The sequence below is a fragment of the Ictidomys tridecemlineatus genome, chromosome 1 (genome assembly GCF_052094955.1).
Source record: "Ictidomys tridecemlineatus isolate mIctTri1 chromosome 1, mIctTri1.hap1, whole genome shotgun sequence".
Classification (NCBI taxonomy): Eukaryota; Metazoa; Chordata; class Mammalia; order Rodentia; family Sciuridae; genus Ictidomys; species Ictidomys tridecemlineatus.
In genome coordinates, this window is record NC_135477.1 from 143984263 (window position 1) to 144002066 (window position 17804).

A 17804-nucleotide genomic window follows, 5' to 3' on the forward strand; every position below is an offset into this window, starting at 1 on the left:
GGGAGGTGCACAGGTGGTCTGCCTAACTGGGGCAGAAAGATTCTTGAGAGAAAAGTGAAGGAGAGAAGGGAGAGCAGAGCCCTGAGGGAGTCAAGGGAGTGACTGATGGGGTTGGGTGGGACACCAAGCACTGAAGGAAAGATGGATTTCAGGAGCAGGGGAAGGGGAGGACATTCCATGGCAAATAAATTTCATGATCCAGACAAAAAGCTGTAAAAGTACAACATGAGATGATAAAGGGGAAAGTGGTATGGGGTGACCATAGTGATAAAGTACACAGAGGGCTGGAGTGGGGGCTGAGATTGAAATGGTCATCTTAGTGCCATGCTTTGGCTTTAGCTACAGGCAGTGGGGGATAGGATGATAGATGGTGGGAAGAGGGACCCGAGGGGGGAGGGAGGAGGAAGGAAAGGACAAAAGTAGAGAGATTGATAGATGATATATAGTAAATTGATTATGTAATTGTATGAGGTTATTAATTGCATATACACCATGAATTTGGGAAGGGGAACTTTGCATCAATTTAGAATCGACAGTGACTGTTACTACGTATGTATCCCTGACATTTTCCTGGTAGATGCTTTTTTGCCAAACTAAGAACTTTCTTCCAGGTAAAGTCCCCCAAGGCAAGCTAAATTCCAAACAAGGGCTTTCTCTGTCATTTTGATTAAAACATTGGGGTGCGTGGCTTATGACAGACATTTTATTCAGGACAGATTTTGAAATTAGAGGAGGCGGAGAAAGAAATGAGAATGTAATCCAGGGTACTACCCTATATTTTTTACTATATTATTTCTTTGTCACCTCCCAGGAAAAAAGAGTCTATTTGTGGTCTGTGGCTTTTCTTTAAAGGACTGAAGAAAATGGCATGGTAAACAGGTCAGGTGCTAATCCTCAAATAGACCAAGTGGCACTTCCCCCCATGTGAGTGTGTGCCAGGGAGGAGGGTGAGAACCCAGAAACCCCAGAGGAAGGCTGTAATCATTCTTTCACTACTACAGGCATGGATGTAGATTTGATTTAATTAATTTTGTATCCTCTTGACAACTTGCTGAATTTATCTAAGGTCTTGATGAGATTATTGTGGAAAGGGTAGAAGGAAAAAAAAAAACTTAAATGTCAGCCATGTAGAAAGCTGTTTTATCTCCTTGCCTGCCTGAATCTGCACACCAATATTTGGATTTTCTAGAGATAACCACTAAACCATTTTTTTCCCCACCTACTATCCACTTTCTCAAAAAATGGAGATCTTAAATTATGATTATGGAGACTTGAACTTTTGCTTTTACTAGCAATTTAAACCTTAGGGTATTAAAAAAAAAAGTAAATTCATCTTCTATGGGTGCTTCTTACCTTTAACCTACAGCTGCTCTTTGAAGCCCTATCTTTCTTGACATGAAACTTTACCCCCACCCTTTTCCTTCAGTTTTCTTTCTTTTTTTTTTTTTCCATTCTCTCCCATCTTTTGTACAAAAACACACACAATGACAGAGTTTTCTGACAGCTTAATGGAACTTTCAAGGACTACAGGGACTAGGTTAGGCATGATCTTATTAACGGAACATCTGGAGTCATTACAGACTTCCTCTTTAATTGACTCAACTGCACTGTGTTCATCTAGATTCTGTTTTGTCCTAACAATAAAACTGTGAAGAATCAATTTATAGTTTGGATCCTGCGCAATAATAGAAAAAATAATATTAGCTTTGTCTCCGAACTTTATGATAACCTGGTTTCGTGACGTTTGTTTGTTTTAAGGTTAGAAATATGATTTTGCAAACCTCATTGTTTCATAGACAAGCTAGTCCACAGAGGGCAAAGTAGTGGAAACCAGGTAATTTCCTGAGGGTAATTTCTCTTTTCTTAACATTACTCATGAGAATGACCTCACACTCTATAGGACTTGCTTAGAATACATAATGCATGTCACTGCCCTACAGAAAAGAAGGCTGAAAAACCTGTGTTCACTTGTTGGTCCTAGAGAGATACAGGCTATGCGAGTAATAGGTAAACCCCTGCAAAAATGTATGGGCTACTGGAGGGACTGAAAGGAGCCGCAGGAACCTCATCATATGTAAATCTCTTAGCACTTTAAATCTCAAAAGGCCCTGAAGTAAACTAATGAAATGTAGTTGCATATACTCAAATATACTGGGGGCACAGTAGATGGGATCCTAATGAGTGCTAGAGTCAATTATAGGCAATGTGAAGGTCTGTCATCTTTAATATTTCTTAAGTTCTTGTAAGTCCACAGCTTGGGAACTATCTTTGTAAAGTGTTCCATTTTTAATGGGGTAATATAACTTCTCCCACTCCAATTATTTTTAAATTTTATATTTTTAAAAGGATGCTTTTCTTTTCAAACAAACATCCACGTTTACTCTTACTGAAGTCAGATGCAGTGATTATGAGCTGTGTAAAAATAATGGAAGTTCACTTTAGACCGTCATTGGCAATGCTTTATTAGGAGGGGAAATGGTGTCGAAATTTATAGGACTGCAAACTGCATTATGCCTGACCTTTTGGACATATTAAAGCATGTCATTTCCAGTCCTGTAGCCTCTTGTTATTCATAAATAATAGATAACACTGGACACAATCACCTGACATTTGTTAAGGTAATAAATATACCCTAAGTGCAGAAGGGTCTTGCACTCCAGGATTTAAAAGCACACGATGGAAATTTTATGTAACTTAAAATGTCTTATGTAATTCTACGGATTTGCACATTCAGTTCAGCTCAGCAGATCGGGAGGTGCTGAGCTCCATTGAGCACACTGTTGTGCTAAGCATTTTTATTATTGTAAAGCAGGACCTTAATGTGGGCAAATGAAACATGAGCTCAGGTCCCTCTTTTCAGTGTGGGAACATAAAGTGAAACCTTCTTGAGTTTCCTTTCTCTTGTCCTGCCATGCAGATGTTCAGGAAGAGTTTTGGCATCCCCTGATCCATTCTCAGTGTCACTTGATGGCCATGAGTTGAGTTTTAAGGGTCTGATTTGAGGACATTGGATGTGGGTCTACGAAGGAGCTACTTTGCCCATCAGGTGGCTCCATCAGGTGTTCTGCCTCTTCTGCCCCTGGGTCCAGTCCTGACCAGACAGACCTCTGTGGTTCCAAGTACTCCTGATGCTCACCGTAAACAGAGATGGAGCATCAAAAATTCCTCCCTATATCTTCGTGCCCGAGTAGAGACCCCAGGCATTTTTTCATCAGCCTCCATTGCTAGCAAATTTGGTAGATTGATGCTGTAGGAGTAGTACAGCATTTTAGGTCCTAAATCACACTTTTGTCAAATACCAAGGGGAAGTGTAAAGGATTTGATTGTGTTTTGAACAAAATAACAATTTTGTATTCTTTATCAGAGCATGGCAACCTTAGTAAAGAAATTATACATGTGATCCACTGAAGACTCATGCTTTGAACATCAGGAAGATTTTGTGCATTTACTTCTTATGTATTTTACAAATCATTTTGGAAGTCTGGCTAACCACTGGCTCAGTGGTGTCTGATGTAGAATTTTAGAGCTAAACACTCAGATGTTTTCTAGAATATCATTGATGTCATTTAGGACAGTGCCTTTCAAACTTTAGTGAACACAAGAATCATCCAGAGAGCTGTTTAAACACAGCTTTCTGGGGCCAGCCCAGAGACTGTAGACAGAAAAGTGGAGAAGGACCTAAGGATTTGTTTATAACAAGTTCCAGGTAAGACTAAGACTGAGCAGCACTAGGACTCAAGAGGCTTTTCAAGTTGCTCACTAGCCAAGATTTTGTTGTATTCTTACTTACTTTTATTTGTATTTTTTCATCTTTATGTTTCTACTCTTGATTAACACAATTGAGCCCTACCAAAATAAGTGCCTTTAAATAGTCTATCTTGGATCTCACAGAAGGCAGGCAACTTGTCAGAACTTCTAGAAATCCTGTCATTGTGTTATTAATTGAACATTAACACATTTCCTGCACGATGCCAACTGCTTTACATATTTTCATTTATTTAGCCTGTTTTATTCTTCTAACAATGCTCATCTCATAGCACTACCGGGGCTTAGAGATTGAGTGACATGCCCAAGGTCACACAGCTAATTATTTGTAAAGCCAAGATGAAAATCCAGGTCTTTATGACTTCATAGTTTATGTCCTAAACCAATAACACCCAGCCTCATCCTGACCCAGATCCTAAGAACTCTGTTCCTAGCAAGTTTAACAGTTTCCAGAATATTAGGACAGACCTCTTTCCTCATATTTGTTTTACCTTGCTTTGTAGAGAAAAATCAAAGCACTGCAAATACTCCAAACAATGTATTATCTGAATTTCACTTTTTTTTTTTTTTTTTTAAGAAGAACCACTCCCCATTGTGTAGCTTTGATGCCCTGTGAGAGAGCAAAGGAAGAAGATGGGACCAGGAAGTTGGAAAATAGAAATGCTTTGTCTAGTTTCAGAAAGCACACAGATGTTAGGTTTCCGGTCATATTTAGAAAGAAAGCCTCAGAATAGGAAAATAAACCTTGAAAATTCTGCAAAAACTTTGCCAAACTAAAACAATTCTTACCAAAAAAGAAAAGAAATGCAGGGCTTGGGTTTCTTTCATAAAAATAGAAAGGAGATTGGTTAAGTAGAGAAGGGGACCAGCAAGAGGGGGGGAAAGGAGGTACTGGGGAACAAAACTGACCAAACTGTATCGCTGTATTGTCTGCATGTATGAATATGTAACAACTAATCCCACTATTATGCCTAATTATAATGACCGATAAAAATTTTTAATTTTAATTTTAAAAATTACTATAAAATAAATAAAATGCACTTAAGAAATAAAAAAATAGTTTTGGCTTGTATAGGGACAATAACAATTCTAAAACAGAACCACATACCAACATTCCTGGGCATGGCTTTTAAAAATTATCCTGATATGATCTTGGTACGGACATCAATCCATGCTCTGGGTGAGGAAGGTGTCTTCCCATTGGCAATGCCAAGTCTAACAGTGGAGCTGAGGGATGTCAGTGAACAGAGCACAGAGGGGGAAATGAAGCTGTTTCTTCTTCTTCTTCTTTTTTTTTTTAAAGTGAAGTTCAATGAGTTTCATGCTCACTCTCCCTTCTCTCCCTGGGATATCATCCCAACCAAAAAATGTATCAATTTCAGAGGTGATAGAAGTGGAAGTGGGGCTCATCCACAGTCAACCACTGTAAGCATTATTTCAATATGTGAGCTTTAAAATTGCTTCTGAACTGAGGATATTAAATGGCCAGGAAGCTGCCTCTATTTTGGCATGGACACTAGCCTTATACCATGCCCCTCCCAGTACCTAATCTTCAGCTGCCAGGAAAACCAAAAAGAAATAAAAAATAAGAGGAAAAGGAAAGTTTGAGTTATAAACTCTAAGCCCATTTCCATGGCTGCTGGCGGTTCAGTTTATTCCTAAGCCATCTGGTTCCCATTATGCCGTAAGACAAGAAGACTCCCTTGAAGGCTGCTTCCTGCCGAGATAACCACAGAGTGCTCCCATTTCGCTTTCCGTGTGGTCATCTCGATTGGCTAGGGTGTGGTGTGGAGAATAAATTGTCTCCAGTTGGGGTTTTTCCCTATTTGTTTTCTTCTCTCCTTAATGGGGCTCACAGTGAGCCCTGTGTGGTTAGCCTGGTGATGTTTGGCTCCTGATTAGTTCATTCATTCTGATCGCCTTGCAGGATTGTGAGTCTGGCATTTCATTGCAATAAGATTTTCAAACAAGAAAAATTGGGTTGTTAGATTCCATTCACCCAACTTGTTATGAGGATTTCAAGGAAATTGCAGGCTTGTCTTACTATAAAGCAGAATCAAGAGTCTATTTTAGGGGATCCTACTCTGGGGGCTTTTCTTGGTGATTTGCCATCTTTCTTAGCTCTCAGACCCAACACAAACCCTCTCTGCTCAGTAATGGAGGAAACGTCCATCCTCCTTTTTTGCCTTTGCATATTTCTCTAAAGGACACAGAGAGGCTTTGTTGTCTTTGTGGTCACCGGGTCCGCTTTACACAGATGCCTATTAATCACTTCACTATGGAGACAGACACATCCATCATATCACAGCAGCTCAGAAACAGGCAGCCCAGTAAGCAAGGGTGAGAGGGGAAAGTGCACACTTAACCATTTCGGGTTACTGGCTGCCTGGGTTGTACACATTTAGAGAGGTAATTGGGGTGGGGATGGGGAGGGCTAATTCTTGGTATTTAGCTTAGTAGGTGCAATTGAATGTACATATTTGTCTGATTTACTTCATAATTTGATATGACAATTATCTTCCAGATATCTGGGTAAGGTGCAAGGGATAAGTATACTTGAAGAATGAGTTTTAATTTTAAAAACACTAAGAAAAATAAAATGTTTTTTGATGCAAAGATATTGCCTCTGAAACCAGTACAGATCAATTAGCTCAGAACTTTCCTTCCAAAACTAGCAGGTCTTCAAACATCTTTTTTGGTCATTTGAGGCTGCTCATGGCCTTTTTCCAAATGTTATTTGTAGCTCTTGTTTTTCATATCTTTTCTCTATATGTACTCATTCATTCACGCATTTATTTACTATTGGTTTAACAGATATTTACTGAGCGCCTTTATGTCTGGGAATTCAGTGGTGAATGCCTCCCTTTTAGAGCAGACAAGGTGAGAAAAACAAACATAAAAGCAATATCCTAGGAGTGATGATTTAGGATAGAGGAAGAACAGAGCTCTGGGGACACTTGTAGAACAAAGAGCTCACCTGGTCTGAGGAGTGGAAGAAGGTTGCTGCATTGAAGTAGAGATAATGAAGGATGAGGTTGCATGTGTGGGATGGTGGGGGTGGGATATTTCAAGCAGGGGGACAACCTGTGAGAAAGCCCAGAAGCAAGGAACAGTCCAGCAGGGTGGTTCATGCCTAGGGCATAAGGGACCAGAAGGAAATGAGACCATTGACTATTACTGAATATAGTTTTCTCTTTCCTTCTCTCCACCTCTTGATTTTTGTTGCATTATCCATTCCAGCTGAAATCCTGTGCATCTTTAAGGCACAGTATAAATACCATCTCCTAGGCAAAGCTGTTGCCCATTATTGACAAGGATGTAGCTCATTCCTTTTTGAATGCAGTTATATGCAAGTAGCTGCCTTCTCCTCACTGGTTTATGATTCATTCACCTTTGTCCCAACATGTAGCACAGTGCTTTAGTGAGCTCAAAAAACATTTCCTGAAGGTGGCCACAAAGATGCTGGGAGCTGAAACCTTGTTACATTGGCACAATAATAACAACACCAAGAAAATCACAATCCAACCCTGAGTTAGGACACAGCATCCTTTCTAAAGCAAGATGTCCTTGAGCCTTGTGTGAGCCCAGCCCCACCCCAGTGCACAGACTAGGCAGTCATGGAGAACTGGGAGCAGGGCTATGCTATCAGGAGCCTTTTTTTTTTTTTTTAAGAGAATGTGGTATGTGATTATTTCAGATTATTAACAAGGTCATCACAGGAAAATGCTGAAATGTATCAGGCTTTCTCTTTGCAGTTTATAATTGTTCTTATTTATAATTATATGTTGTTTGGGCCTGCAAGGCAGGGTCTTTCATAAGCTTTTCATTGTGTTGGCCTCTGAGAGTTTCAGTCTATCTCACTAAGGCCTCCCTGCAGTATCTGAAAACTCTCACCTCAGAGGGGGAAAAAAAAAAAAGAAAAAGTGGAAATTCTATTCTTTCTCAGTTCTGCCAATTTAAGGCATGATTTCAGAGAAATCTCTAAGCCATTGTATGCCTTGCTTCCTGCAATAGGAAGTTGGAAAGAATAACCATTTAGCACCCCATGACTGGTGAGAAATAGCTAGTGGTTAATGAATCAATGCAAAGGATGTTTCAGATACTGTTTTCATTACTAATGCCCCATTTTCAATTTGTGAGAGCAGAAGGCCTGGGCTTGGTAAAGGAAGGCATATCAATACTCCAGAGTGAAGAAGCCTACCTGTGTTCCCTCTGCAGTGTGGGGAACCCTGGGCAGGGGAGCATACCTCCCTAAAAAAGGCTTTCCACTTCCCCAGGACTTCCATTCAAGATCTGAAGGGCTGGATGCACACCCCAGCTCCAGCCTGTTGCCCTTTGCAGAGATGCATTTATTCTGAATTATTCAATTCCACTGGAGCTCTCAGTTGTCACAAATAACCCATTTACCCTCGTTGGCTCTTTTGGAATTATCCCAGAGCCAATTTCTTTTTATTTTCAAAATTGTTTCTCTCCTCGTTTTGAACAAACACTGAGCACCTTTATAGATTTCATTTGATTGGTCTGATAGATGCTGCTATTAAAATTCTATTGTGATTAGAGATATAATTCTTTGCTGTGACTTCAAAAGCAAGGTTATAGTCACTCCTAAGATGACCTACAAGTTTAAAGGTACGTTTTAAAATATCTCTGTGTATTAAAAATCACGTGCTCAGCAGTCATGGATTTAGCTATACTACCCTGAGCCCTGAGGGTGGTCAGGTTATAAATGCAAATAATACATGGTCCCTGTCCTGGAGGAGCTGACTATAGGATTATTACTGCACTAGGAATATACAATCCCTTTGTTTTGTTTGACATTTCCCTGTTTTGTTTTCAATTATTTCCAAATTCAAGACCTATAGACAGTTCAGAAAGAGAAGTATTTCTTTGTGTCATTTTCTCAACATTTCCTCTCATCTCCTTGACCACATTTGAATAGCACCAGGTTTGAAGCAGAGAAGAACACATCTGCCCCTTTCCCCTGGGAGATGGATAGCTAATGGAATCAACTGGAGCAGCTGTGACTATATCCTCCTGAAGCCCTCTATGAGCCTCTCACCTACCACTTATCTTGTGGCTTCTTTTGACCTTTAGATTTTCCCAGCAAACTATAGCATTTAAGCTTTTTCCTATTCTTTATTTGATTCTTCTAACACTCAGTAAGGCAGTAAGATTGTGTTAAGCCCACATCATAGATGAAAAAAAACTGAGGCCCAGAGATGTTAAGTCTCTTGCCAAAAGGTCACCCAGCCTATAGATGGGCCCAAGACTCCAGGCCCTTTGAGATATTCTCTAATGTTGTTTGTATCATTCCAGATGACCCTTTAGTTGAGATTGCTGTGTTCCATCCTTCATGATGCTCAGGCCACAAAATTTTGTTTGCAGTGCTAGGGATCAAACCCACGACCTTGTGCACATTAGGCAAGTGCTCTACCACTGAACTACATCCCAGGACCACAAAGTTGATTTGATCATTTGCATGAATGCTCCTAGCCCTTTTCTTGATACAAGCAGAAAGCTTTGTTTGGAAAGGCATTTCCAAAAATAACCTTTAACCTTATCTTCAACTGCACTTTCAATTTAATCTCTGATCTGTTTCTAATTTGGGGTGGGGTTTCTGAATTTGCCCAAGCAGATGCTTTTAGGTCTGAAAGATGAAACGAGTCATAATGGTTTTTAAGGGCACTATTTACATAACAAAATGAGATAGTTTCCTCAAAGGTCAGATCTTACTTGACTTGTTAACAACTGCCCCCCCCAAAAAGAACCTGAACTCAAATGTCATCCATTAAAAAAAAAAGTCTTTCTCAGTGAGAAGAGCAAGTAGTTTCCATGAGTCTGAGATAATGATCTTCAGACACAAAAAAAAAGAGTTAAAAGTAAGGTTAGGAAGCAATGTATAAATTTGAAAATTGTGTAGTTTTCCCAATGAAATAAATGAATAGTTCTAACCTTATTACTGTGCAAAAGGCTTGCACTGCTCACTCCCATGCCGGAAGCCAGTCCATCAGCAAGACTGTGGTTAGACGCCAGAACTTTATTATATGACAAGCTAACCATTGGAAGACGTAGAACATTCTCATGTTAAAGTCCATCTTGACAGAGGTGGAGGTTTGTGGCCAAATTAAGCACAACTGATCCTAATCACCTAGTCTGGGGATGTTTTTGTTCTGCAGATTTCAAAAATAAAAATCATTATTTCCTCAGGCTATTCTTATTCCAATGATTATATTAGGAACCCACATGCCGTTCCTAACATATTATACCGCAGACAGGTTAGAGTCCTCTTGAAACTCTTGATAATGAAAGAAAACACATTTCTTCCCATGATGGAGGGAGGCTAGGAACAAGTAAGGTTAAACAGGAGTCAAGGCTGGACTTTAACCTTACTTTTTCCATGTTCCTCTTAAACTAAGAGGTCAATTCAAACTGTACACTGTTAAAGCCCATTGTCAATTGCTTCCTATTAAACTACGCAGTCCCCTATCCCCTAAATATGATCGCCTGAAGGGGCTCCATGAATTACCTATTACCAAAAAATTTTACTTACTACCCACTACCAATGTGGGTACTTAGCTAGCCTATGTTAGACCCCACTGAAATCACCAAGTCAATGAGGAAAATTAAGCTCATTTTGTTCACAGGTGTACATTTTTGTGCAATTATGTGTAGGTGGTTAAGAACGATGTTCAATAGAACCCTATACACAATCAGAATGAAAGGAAAATCTGTTGCTATTTTAGCATAACAACAAGGAAATGCAAATTTTATGAAGAAATTTTTCATTAGCACATTCTCTTGCTTGACTAGGTATTAAAACATATTTGAATGCAAGGTGCTTCATTGTTTGGGGAACTCCACACATAAAAGGTGTGAGTTATAGCCAATCATTTTTTGCTTCTCTGATTCCACCCCTTAAAATCACATGAAAATAAATCTGAAAGATTTGGCAAGTGTCACATTTAGAAATTTTTCAATATCTTCCCTTCTTAAACTCTCTCCTTAGGGCAGCTGCCCTTCATCTCCCTCATCTCCAAGGGTATTTGTTTAATCACAGAATCCTTTTTCTTAAGAGAGATTTGCTGCTTCTATTGATTCCCACCTGAGGTCACAATCCTTTGTCACGGGACAGTCATTTCCACAGCAACCACATGTGATGTCACAAGTGAGGGCAAGGGGAGAAGGTTCTCTGGAAAGAAAAGAGTGTCATCGTCATCTTCACGCAGGAGGCTTCAGAGTTTTGAAACCATCACACAGTTATCAGATACTTGAGCAAGAAATCACCCCTCACCCCCACTTGGCCATCTGACAAAGCTGCATTTCTTCAAGGTCTCAACTGTGACACACACACACACAAAAAAAAAAAAATCCAGCTGAAGTTTAAGGGTTGTATGTTGTGGGTTTGGAAAGGGGTAGAGATTTTTATTTCATTTCATTCTAATTCTGTGCCACTGATACCTGCCAGTAAAATGCATTAAACATATTCCAGAAAGACTTGATTTAGTAGATGAAAAATGTGTCTCCAGAGACCAGAGAAGGTACATTTTCTGTCTTGCTCTCGTTTCCATAATAGGAACAATGTTTACATTTCCTCAGCCCATGCAGTGCCTGTAATGTATTCATGTTCTTTCCTCTCCAGAGGCAGGAATTGAGGTATTTGAGATTTTATTTTTTTTAGCTACTGCATCAAGCACTTGAGATCTGACAATTGTGATGTGTATTCTCATGTGGTATTAAAAAAATAAAAGCTTCGGGTGTTTGCATTTGATTAGAGTTGCTCAGCTTGGTGGCTGATTAAGCAGGAACAGGGAAAGCAACTTCCTTCAGAAACATAGCATCTTGGTTAATGTAGTGTAAGAGCATAGACGGGTATAGTCACATAATTTTTATTAAATTGAAGAGATAACTCTGCCGAAGAATCTCATGGTGACAGCAAACCCTAAGCATAATAATGGGACCTGACACTTCTCAAATCCACTACAGGGCCCCAACTGCTTTTTTTTTTTTTTTTCTAAATATTCTTTCATTTCCAGCGAGGAGAGTGCTTCATTCAAACATTCAGCATATTTATCTGAAATTGAGAGTGGATTTTTTTAATGCAAAGTAAGCATAAACATTGTAATCTATTAGCTTTAGCTCTTTTCTTTCACTGTAAATGACATACACCCTCTACCCTCTAGTTGCTTGAAAAGCAAATATAGTTTGCTACAGAGAGAGGCCTTGGTGCAACGAGGCAGTCATGAGAAAACTGAACGCTGGCATTTTTCTGTGACTTGGTCATTTAATATGCATCCCTCTTCCTCCAGACTCAAAATATCTCAGTTATCCTAATTCTATAGGGGAAGACTGATAAGAGATGAAAAGGGAGAGACATAAGTAAATTCTGAAAGCCCAAACTTGTCATGTTCTATGGAATGAAGCTAATTAGAAGAAGAATGTACTGGAGAGAATAAAAAACACAAAGAAGGCAACAAATGAAGTTGATTTGCACACTTCACACTGTGTGTGTGTGTGTGGGGGGGTTAATTGATGAATGTCTGGCAAGCTGTACCCTGAAGACAAGTTATGCAGAGGTGCCGCTGTCACTTATTACTGTTATCAATTAACAGGGTGAGTGCCAAGCAACGGTAAGCCTCGCCTGTGTTTTCGTTTCTTAACACCATGTGTGATGTCTATTGCAGGAGTGATTCGGGAAAGTTACCTCAAAGGCCATGATCAGCTCGTTCCTGTCACCCTCTTGGCCATTGCAGTCATTCTGGCTTTTGTCATGGGGGCCGTCTTCTCTGGCATCATCGTGTACTGTGTCTGTGATCACCGGCGCAAGGATGTGGCTGTGGTGCAGCGCAAGGAGAAGGAGCTCGCTCACTCACGCAGGGGATCCATGAGCAGTGTCACCAAGCTCAGTGGCCTCTTTGGGGACACCCAGTCCAAAGACCCCAAACCAGAGGCCATCCTCACGCCGCTCATGCACAACGGCAAGCTTGCCACTCCCAGCAACACCGCCAAGATGCTCATTAAGGCTGACCAGCACCACTTGGACCTTACGGCCTTGCCCACCCCAGAGTCCACCCCAACACTGCAGCAGAAGCGGAAGCCCAGCCGTGGCAGCAGGGAGTGGGAGAGGAACCAGAACCTCATCAATGCCTGCACAAAGGACATGCCCCCTATGGGCTCCCCTGTGATTCCCACGGACCTGCCCCTCCGGGCCTCCCCCAGCCACATCCCCAGTGTGGTGGTCCTGCCCATCACACAGCAGGGCTACCAGCATGAGTACGTGGACCAGCCCAAACTGAGCGAGGTGGCCCACATGGCACTGGAGGACCAGGCCGCCACCCTGGAGTACAAGACCATCAAAGATCATCTCAGCAGCAAGAGTCCCAACCATGGGGTGAGCCTCGTGGAGGACCCAGACAGCCTGCCCCCCAAGGTCCCACAGCGCGAGGCCTCCCTGGGCCCTCCGGGAGGCTCCCTGTCCCAGAACGGCCTGAGCAAGCGACTGGAAATGCACCACTCCTCTTCCTACGGGGTTGACTATAAAAGGAGCTACCCCACGAACTCGCTCACCAGAAGCCACCAGGCCACCACTCTTAAAAGAAACAATACTAACTCCTCCAATTCCTCTCACCTCTCCAGAAACCAGAGCTTTGGCAGGGGAGATAACCCGCCTCCTGCCCCACAGAGGGTGGACTCCATCCAGGTGCACAGCTCCCAGGCATCGGGCCAGGCCGTGACTGTTTCGAGGCAGCCCAGCCTCAACACCTACAATTCACTAACGAGGTCGGGGCTGAAGCGTACTCCCTCGCTAAAGCCAGACGTACCTCCCAAACCCTCCTTTGCTCCCCTTTCCACATCCATGAAGCCCAATGATGCGTGTACATAATCCAGGGGGAGGGGGTCAGGAGTCGAACCAGCAGGCAAGGCGAGCGCCCGCTCAGCTCAGCAAGGTTCTCAACTGCCTGGAGTATCCACCAGACCAAGATGGCCCACGGCAGAACTGAGGACGCTAGCTGGGTCCTCCTCTGGGACGCAGGGGTACTCTCAATCGGGCCATGTGGTTTGGTGAAGGTTCGCAACAGTGGGACTCACCTCCATTCTCTTCCTTCACCCTCCCGCACACCCTACAGCAGGTTGGACCCACAAAAAACTTCAGTTATCATCACAAACATGAGCCAAAAGCACATACCCACCCACCACCCCCCCATGCACACATGCACATGCACACACAACAACACACACAGACACATACACACACACACACACACACACAGTTGAACAGCAGCCACAACATGGTGTCCATGACTGCACGGGACGTTGCCAAACTGGGCTATCGTTCCAAACTGCAAAAACACAAATACATTTTTTTAAAAAATCATGAAAATTAAAAAAATATATATATAAAGAATTCATTGATAATTCTAACTCAGACTTTAACAAATGGCAGAAGTTTACTATGCGCAGATACTGTGAAATGCCCACCAGTGTTACAGCTTTTCTGTTATAGCGGATAAATGCCATGTTGGGCAACTATGTCATAGATTTCTGCTCCTCTCTTTTAATGAAATAACGTGACCGTTAACGCAAGTAACTCTTTATTTATTGTTCTACTCTTTTTTTTTTTCCTTAAGGAAAGGACTCTTCCATATATCATCCTATGAACAGCTCTTCTGAAGCCCACAGAAAGTTAAAACTATTTAACGTGAAATCCATTAACTGGAATAATTGAGTTTCTTTATTTTTACAATAAATTCACTGAGTAAATAAGTTGGAGCTGGAATTCTGAGCTTTGTGTTTGGACTGTCTGGTCTGTAGCTAAAGGAAAGCATTAAGAGGGGAATATTTATTTAAGTCTACCAGTTAATTTGATGGCCAAGTCTCTGGCCATAACATGCAAAAAAAAAAAAAAAATCCATTAGTTTCATAGTCCTTCCAGATCCTAACTTCTGAAGCAACCAGGAGAGAAACTTCTAGAATGGCACATCATGTCCCATTGCTGCCGAAGTGGCTCTTGTCGGTGGTCCCCACTTTCTGCGAAGGCACCAGCTTGAGATCCGCCATCTCATTTCACCTTGCATGTGAGACAGCAAAGCGAAATCCACAATCGGTGTGAACTAATTAAAATGCTGGCTGCTACCTTGCATAAATTAATGGTTTGATCACACGGGTTTTTCGTGGGGTTACATCTGTGAATAGCCTGTTTTCCACATGTAAATTTGTGCCTTACACCCTGAGTTGTGTACACATGTAAACTGTCATATGATCAATTTTTTCTTCCTTTTGAAATAAATGCAGATATTTATTTAACCCTCCCCACGACCCCCACTCCAGCCCTCTGGGGGATTGGAGTCAAGCAGATGGAAGAAGAACACAGCGGCGAAGGTCGTAAAGACGCCACAGCCTGGGAGCGCTGGGTGGCACACACCCTCCGAGATTCACACTGCCTTCTAGTCGTGCCAACTCGAACCACCCTTTGGCTGTGCTGCCGAGCGTGGACCCCAGTCTCGTGGGTGGCAAATCCCAGAGCCCCTGCTTCCCTTATATTCTCAGATCATTTCGATATGGTGACATCCTCATTAGGCAGCAGAAAAGGGACTAACGTCTCAGTCCTCATTCTGCTGTGTCCACTGGCTGGAGAATACACTGTGTGCCATTGGGCAGGCACCTGGGAGGAGTCTCCAAGCTGTGCTGCAAGTACACAGCACACAAAGCAACGACGTGGAAATAGATGCAGGCAGGCTGGTCCCTGCTGTGATTAAAGAGTAACTTGAAGTATGAGGCCAACCACAATGGATGCTGCAAACACATTGACTGGGGCAAAGTATTTTCAGTTATTTTTAAATTTCTTTATCATTTTGTTATTGTTTCTAGAAGGTTGGGAGGGGATGGCCTGTGTGTCTCTCCCCATGGTTTTCATTTCATTCAAGCACACAGAAGAGACTTCTATTTACTCTATCATGAACAAAAGAATTGTCAACATACTGTAAACCGTAAGCATTGTTGTCAGTTGTTAGTGTTTTTGTTTGTTTTTTTTTTTTTTAAACAGTATATTTGGTGGTCTTCTTGTCCCTTTTAATTTCTAGTTTGATCTTCTGGGTTTAGTTTTGTCTTTGAAAATTTTTTTTAAGAAACTTGCAGAGAAAGACTGAGTTGGTTCGGGGAACGCGGTGGCTCCACAGTCAGATCTGAGTGTTGCTGCGGGTGCGAGCACAGCCCTTGGCTCCCAGAGTTCCTCCAGGTTTGGTTGTTGTTTGGGGTCGGTTGTAGCTATTGTTTTGTTTTGTTTTTTAGTGGAGTCCCTGTTCACATTCTGTGAACTCTGTACCCTGAACCCATGATTTCTGGAAGACTTGCCTGGAAATCAAGATACTGTTTTCTCCCTTTTCTTCAAAAAATGCAGAAGTTAGGAAGGTGATGGGTGTGTGTCACCCTGCTACCTTCACCCTCGTGCTTGACTCCCAAGAGTATTGACAGTGTTGTGCCCACCACTCGTCGACTTGAGCACCACCGAATGCCAGTGTCTGCGGGCATCATTGTCTCTGCTGTGCTAAGGAGACCTGTGTCAAAACTTACACGTCCCATATCCCTGCATCCCACCACCTGTCACTTGCGGTGTTAACCCTACTATGCCCACATGTATTGAGCTGGTCTTCTGCATTGAAGTGTTGCCCCCTTTCTTTTCCCCATTGCGTGTGGGGGGAGGGTCCATAAACCCGAGTGTGCCTTTGCTTCCCACCCTTGCTAGACACTGTAGATGCAAAAACTCAGATTTATATTTGTTGTAAAGTTGTAAAAATATTGTGATGTCACCAATTTTCCTTCCATCTCCACATCCCCTAACATCTGATTCACGACTTAATGTATGTTGTAAAAAGAAAAAAAAAAAAAGAAAAGAAAAAAAAGGGGAAAAAAAAGCAAGAAAAAGGCTCTTTATTACTGAAAAGTAATAAAACCAGACTGTTCTACATTATTTTTTGCGTCTTGGGTGCTTATTTTTTTAATTTCTTAAATATATATTTTTTATCTTTTTATAGCCGCTTTCCCCACCCTTCTGCACATTTTCGGTATGATTCTCCTCTTCCTCTATCTCTATTTAGTTTCCCCAGCATAAATAACTATGCCCTTAGACATATCTGTTTGCAATATCCACACCCTGCTCCCCCCACCCAAATTATCGATGTGTTTTCTATGCCTGCACCCAGCCTGGAGCAGAATTTTAGCAGAAGCCACCGGTAATTAAAAGGCAGAGCATGCATTGACTCCCTCTATTCATTTTATGCATTTTCTTTTTATGGGCTTGTTCATCATCAAACATTTATGGTAGGCTTGATAGTTTAAGAGATCAAGGCTAGGATTTTAGTATGTAGGGTCCACTAAAAATAGATCCTTGCACAGATGTGACTTCAGCCTTTTTACATATTAATAAGGTGAAGGGTGCTAGATTTTACTCCTAGTTAGCATTTCTTTCTTATAACTCAGAAGACACGGTTGGAGGTATATTGGGATGCAGTACTTGATTATTATTTTGCAGAATATGAAATGCCTGGATCAGATTTCCCCTCTGGGGTATTTTTAAAAACTGTTGTTTAAAATAAGTCCTCAGCTAAGGTATTTTACTCTTGACCTTCCAGGGTAATTTTTTTTTTTTAATGCTTTAGGTCAGTTTAAGTGTGAGAAGCTGCAGGTTGGGGTCTACAGTGGTCTCTTGATCTGGCCTAGCCATCTTTTCCCAAATCATTTTCCAATTGTATTTGTGAGGTGTATCACTGTTCAGCACTGAGTTGACTAGGTATAGTTCCTGCCCTCTCATTTACAAAGACAGACTGACATGGCCCCTGTAATTACCATTTGGATGTAAGCATCAGTGTTGTTGAGGGGGCTCCCCAAAGGTTAAGGTCATGTGGAACTTTGGAGCTGGTTCTTGTGTGAGTTGTCTAGAGACCTAACCGAGGAACTGGAGAAATCTAGTGCAAAAACACCAAGTGTGCTGCTTAGAAACAAAACTCAGAGTCTCACACGGGGCCTGTGAGATCTTTGTAGGGTAC

At 41.7% G+C, this 17804-nt stretch overlaps 1 protein-coding gene across 5 annotated transcripts in view; it reads left to right on the forward strand.

The window, feature by feature from the left end:
- The window catches only part of Sema6a (semaphorin 6A), a 124808-nt gene extending 108926 nt beyond the window's left edge, over positions 1-15882 (forward strand). For all 5 annotated transcript variants that reach the window (XM_021736033.3, XM_005339498.5, XM_013364822.4 and 2 more), the window contains one exon: positions 12447-15882. In XM_021736033.3, coding sequence (XP_021591708.2) covers positions 12447-13645 — 1199 coding nt within the window. In that variant the 3' untranslated portion in view covers positions 13646-15882. The remainder of the gene's footprint in view (positions 1-12446) is intronic.
- The last annotated feature ends 1922 nt before the right edge of the window (positions 15883-17804 follow it).